The sequence below is a fragment of the Sinocyclocheilus anshuiensis genome, unplaced genomic scaffold, assembly GCF_001515605.1.
Source record: "Sinocyclocheilus anshuiensis isolate Anshui unplaced genomic scaffold, SAMN03320099.WGS_v1.1 scaffold745, whole genome shotgun sequence".
NCBI lineage: Eukaryota > Metazoa > Chordata > Actinopteri > Cypriniformes > Cyprinidae > Sinocyclocheilus > Sinocyclocheilus anshuiensis.
In genome coordinates this window covers 612,782-618,353 of record NW_015540128.1, presented here as the reverse complement: position 1 = coordinate 618,353, position 5,572 = coordinate 612,782, and the positions used below count along the sequence as shown (strand labels likewise).

The following is a 5,572-nucleotide window of genomic DNA, read 5'->3' as shown; positions in this document are numbered from 1 at the left end:
CTGATGCAATGCTACATTTCTACAAACCTGATGAAGAAACAAACTCATCCTGATCTCAGATGAACTGAGGGTGAGGACATTTTCAGCACAATTCCTTTCATGTTTATCAGTGAAATGCCATGTAAACATGATTTTGTTTGTTCTATAGAGCTCCATAGAGCTTTAATTCATTCTGTACAATAAGCTGCCATATTCAATTACAAGTAAATGATATAAAAACACTTTTATCTCTCTGTGTGGATTTTTTTTTTCCAGTAATTTGGCCTAATACATGGAACATATTTACAAGCACAATTAAACCTAATCATCATAAAAAGTGTTTTTAATTACCTCAGGAAACACACATCATCTTGCACACGCAGAGTGTTGGAAAAATAATGTGTGATGTACATAAATACGGCACTTTTAAGTTGTAATGCACAGGAATAAAGAGAGAGCTGTACAATCAATCCAGGAGCGGAGCGGTAATTTGCATCTTCATTAGCACTTACGCGGAGATCTCAGGATAAGGGGGGTAATTAACACAAACTGCCCCACAATTTAAGAGTTTGCCTGAAAGCACAAGCATTAATTAAACATTAAACACACCGCTATTATAAAGAGACTCGTTGGGTTTGGTCAATGCGACTGGATGCACACAGGCTTTCTGCAGATCTTTTCAAATCTACCTTTTTCTAGCATACTAGCAAATTCAACGGCATAACTGCGAGTTGTTATTTTGAAACATGCTAGCGACATGCTAGTAACTTGCTAATCATGCTAGCGACATGCTAGTAGCATGCTAATCATGCTAGAAACATGCTTGCGACATGCTAGTAAATTTGCTAATCATGCTAGCGACATGCTAGTCACTTGCTAATCATGTTAGAAACATGCTAGCAACATGCTAATCATGCCAGCAATATGCTAGTAACAGGCTAATCATGCTAAAAACATGCTAATCATGCTAGAAACATGTTATCAACATCTATCTATTCTATCTACATTTTCAAACTTCAGGCTTTTAGAACTACTTTAAACTTTCAGGCTAGGCTTTCTCAAGCCAACCTAAAGTTTGTCTTGACAAACTTTTTTATCTAGTTTATCTTACAAACACACGAGTGGAATAAATGCAAATGCTACTGGTTTCCGTGCGTGCGCTAATTTGTGTCGGATAAACGCATTCAATCCCATCGAGAGATAAACGTCAGCAAACATGCAAACAAACTCTTTACTGACCTTCATCTGTGTGATAAAACCAGCTGCAGAAATCACGATGGCATCACGATCATCAGCTCATTAACATATGATGTTCATGTTATTGATTTCACATACAGCAAAAATACTACCATGCAAGAAGCCTAACTAACTCTAACTATTAGAGGCCATTCACACAGAATGTGTTTTTGCATTTAAAAAATTGAGACGCAGGGCAGTGGAGTAAAAATAAAAGAAAGAAAGAAACGCATTTTTTTTTAAATTAGCTTCTTCTACCTTATATTATGTTCTGGATCAATCTGACCCACAACACATTTGTGAGATGCTGGAAATACTGGCTAAACAAGGATGTTTTCTTGAAATTGTGAGACTATTTCTCATTTAGAGTCAGGAACTGGGAAGTTTTGACTCTCTGAGGGTATTTACATTTACATTTAATCATTTAGCAGACGCTTTTATCCAAAGAGACTTACAAATGAGGACAACAGAAGCAATCAACAATTGTTTAACAAAATTTGTCAAATACAGTTTTAAAAATGTTCGCATGATTACTTTTTGGCAATGTGTCAGAATTTTTTTTTTTACTAATATTTACAATTTTGTTTATAATATTCACATTCATAAAAATGGTTTTGGTAATGCGTAAGAAAAATTTATTTACAAATTACAAAAAATATATATATTTTTTTTTATTTAAAATAAAACATTTAACAAACCGTTTATAATATTCACATTTCATGAAAAACTATTGTTTAACAAAAGCTGTCGAATACAGTTTCTTTAATGTTCTCATATTTACTTTTTTGTAATGTGTGAGAAGTATTCATGTTAAAAAAATTAAAAATAAACATTTGTAAAAAAAAAAAATTTAAATCTAGATTTTAAATGTAAAATAAAACTAAATATTTTAAATGCTTTTTATAATATTCACATTTCAGAAAAATTGGTTAAAAAAGTTGTAAAATATGGTTTTAAAAAATGTTCCCATGTTTACTTTTTTGTAATGTGTGAGAAGTATTAATGCTAGATTTAAAAATAAAATCATATAAAATAAAGCAAAATATTTTAAATACTATTTATAATATTCACATTTCATGTAAAACAACTGTTGTTTCCAGCAAAAGTTTTGAAATATGGTTTTTAACAGTGTGATTTTTGATTAACTGTACTAAATTGACCCAGAGCATCATGATCATACCCTGAATCTATTTGAACATGATATAAGGGTTAAGTTGAACAACATGAATTAAAACAGCACATGCGCTCCAAAAACACTCCAAATGATGCATGCACAATTCTCAAAGTTGTCCGTCTCATGCATGTTTACACTGGAAAAGCATAGAAGAGCAATGCAAAAGTGCATTATGTGTGAACATCAGGTAAAAACACCACATGACGCATTAGAGCTTTTATCATGGCATAGAATAAAATAAAGATGAGCTTGTGGAAATAAAGCCGTTCGTTGCACTAATTCCACCCAGCGGATATTTCTGATGTTTTATTGCTCAGAGAGAGAAAGAGCTCAGTGAAGCAGCGAATGCAAAGCAGCCCGTCTGATTAATTCTGTCGACGAGCATCAGCATTCAGACGGAGGAAAAACCAAACCGGTACGGCTCACTGACGGAACATTAACTATTAATTCCCTTTTAAAAAAAGAGTCAGAGGAAGATGATGATGATGATGAAGAGGCTGAAGTGATGTGACTCTTCATCAAGTCTTAATGAGGCTCTGAATATTTGATGGCAGCGTGACCTCAGAGAGAGAGAGAGAGAGAGATGCTTGTGCATGTGCTGCTACTGATCAAATATTAACACACAGAGAATTTAAACTGAACCTGATGCTGCAGAAAACATGTTGATAAAGTCAGATTTTAAAGACTCTTAAAGGAATAATGAACTTTAGCTGTAATGTGTTCACCCTCAGTTCATCCGAGATGCAGATGTGTTTGTTTCTTCATCAGGTTTGTAGAAACGTAGCATTGCATCAGTGTCTCAGCAATGGATGCTCTGCAGTGAATGGGTGCCGTCAGAATGAGAGTCCAAACAGCTGATAAAAACATCACAATAATCCACAAGTAATCCACAGCACTCCAGTCCATCAGTTAGCATCTGGAGAAGACAAAAGCTGAAACATATCCAGCATTAAGACGTTTTTAACTCAAATACATAGAGTCCATAATCCATAATAATGCTTCCTCCAGTGAAAAAGTGCATCTGCTGTTGTCTCTAACATCAAAATCCAGCCACAGATTTGTTTAGAGCTGTGTGTGTACACTTTGGATGGGATAAATGCAGAGCACTAATTCCTAGTATGGGTAACCATACTTGGCCACAGGTCACATCACATCACATCACTTGGGTGCCATCAGAATGAGAGTCCAAACAGCTGATAAAAACATCACAATAATCCACAAGTAACCCACACAGCTCCAGTCCATCAGTTAACGTCTTGTGAAGACAAAAGCTGCGTGTTTGTAAGAAACAAATCCATCAATTAGACGTTTTAACGTCAAAATGGCTAAAATATGAATCCTCTATCCATAATAACACTTCCTCCAGTGAAAAAGTGCATCTGCTGTTGTCTCTAACATCAAAATCCAGCCACAGATTTGTTTAGAGCTGTGTGTGTACACTTTGGATGGGATAAATGCAGAGCACTAATTCCTAGTATGGGTAACCATACTTGGCCACAGGTCACATCACATCACATCACTTAAACGCTGCTTGATCTGTGCAGATTTCTCTCCTGATTCACACCAGAACACTTTTTCACTGGAGGAAGAGTTATTATGGATTATGAACTCATGTATTTGAGTTAAAACGTCTTAATGCTGTATTTGTTTCAGCTTTTGTCTTCTCCAGATGTTAACTGATGGACTGGAGTGCTGTGGATTATTGTGATGTTTTTATCAGCTGTTTGGACTCTCATTCTGACGGCACCCATTCACTGCAGAGCATCCATTGCTGAGACACTGATGCAATGCTACGTTTCTACAAACCCGATGAAGAAACAAACTCATCCTGATCTCAGAACTGAACTGTTCTTTCAATTTCAGTAACACTATCAATGTCAGACGAGACCAAACCTGAGCTGAATTGTTCTGAATACTGTCTTCTGAATGCGTGTCATAGCTCTCTGTGAAGTGCTGCAGTAATGAAGTCTCCTCACCTGTTTCTCTTTACGCCGCTCTGCCCTGCGTGTCTCGTCTGGACTCGGCGGCTCGCGCCAAACCGTCGGCCATCAGAGCTTCTTCCAGACTGCGGCGCGCCTGATGCACCTTCAGCTCCTGCTCCCTGAGGAGGAAGAGGAGGAGAGCGGGATGAAGGCTCTGACCTGGCCTGTCAATCAAACCGGGTTTCTCTTCTCTTCTGATGTGGAAGAGGTTGATGTTCGTGAGTGGAACTCCGTCCCAACTTACATCCTTTAAGTTTCACCTAAAGAAGTGGTTAATTGAGTGTCAATGTTAATTTTACAAACTAAATTCTACTGCCGTCTTGTCTTGTCTGCTTTACTAGTTGAGATTTTTATGCTATACACACACATGAGGTTGTTTGGTTGAGTACTGTCTGTATGCTGCTTACTCTATCTTATTATGTATTTTGGAGCATGTATGTATTATGTATTGAATAATTGTTTTATATTTTTAGGGTGACAGTTTTACCATCAGTCCAGGGACTGCAGATGCATTCTGGCACATTGTGCATTCATGTATTATTGATGTGCATTGTCCCTGTCAAATAAACCTGAAATAAATAATAAAAAAAAGATGTTTCCTTTACCGGGACGGCAATCCCAGAATGCATTCTGAACCAACAAACGAGATAAACAGCAGTATCTGAACATCTATTTTTTATTATTATTATTATTATTTAATGAAATTCAATGAGGTCCAGTGTTATTTTAGTATTATTAATATACTACTGTTTTTATTTATATTTTGAAATGTATTTTTATATTTTCAGTTTTTATTTTTGTTTATAATTTTGTTAAGTGCTGTCATTTTTATCGTTTTTTTTTTTACATTTTTATGTCATATTTATTTCATGTTTATTTATTATTATTCAATTATTTAATTAATTTTATTTAAATTATTGTACTTTTAATTTATTTTCAGTGAGTCATTGAGTCATGAAGAAAGAAAGAAAGAAAGAAAGAAAGAAAGAGAGTGACATGAATGATCTCTTTAATGGAAGAGGTCAGAGAAGAGGAATATGATGAGACGCTGTCATTGAGGGAAGATCCTGTAGAATCCTGAGCATGCTGCTGTCATCAGATGCTCATAAAGAAGAACACACACACTCACACACACACTCACACACACACACACACAGACACGCACACACAGTCACACACACAGACACACACACAGACACAC

At 35.8% G+C, this 5,572-nt stretch overlaps 1 protein-coding gene across 1 annotated transcript in view; it reads right to left on the bottom strand.

Annotated features, from left to right (window-relative positions):
* The window catches only part of LOC107687258 (methyl-CpG-binding domain protein 2-like), a 26,596-nt gene that overhangs the window by 1,398 nt on the left and 19,626 nt on the right, over positions 1 to 5,572 (bottom strand). The window contains exon 4 of the mRNA XM_016484513.1: positions 4,366 to 4,624. Within this exon, the coding sequence (XP_016339999.1) occupies positions 4,376 to 4,624 (249 nt within the window). The 3' untranslated portion in view covers positions 4,366 to 4,375. The remainder of the gene's footprint in view (positions 1 to 4,365; positions 4,625 to 5,572) is intronic.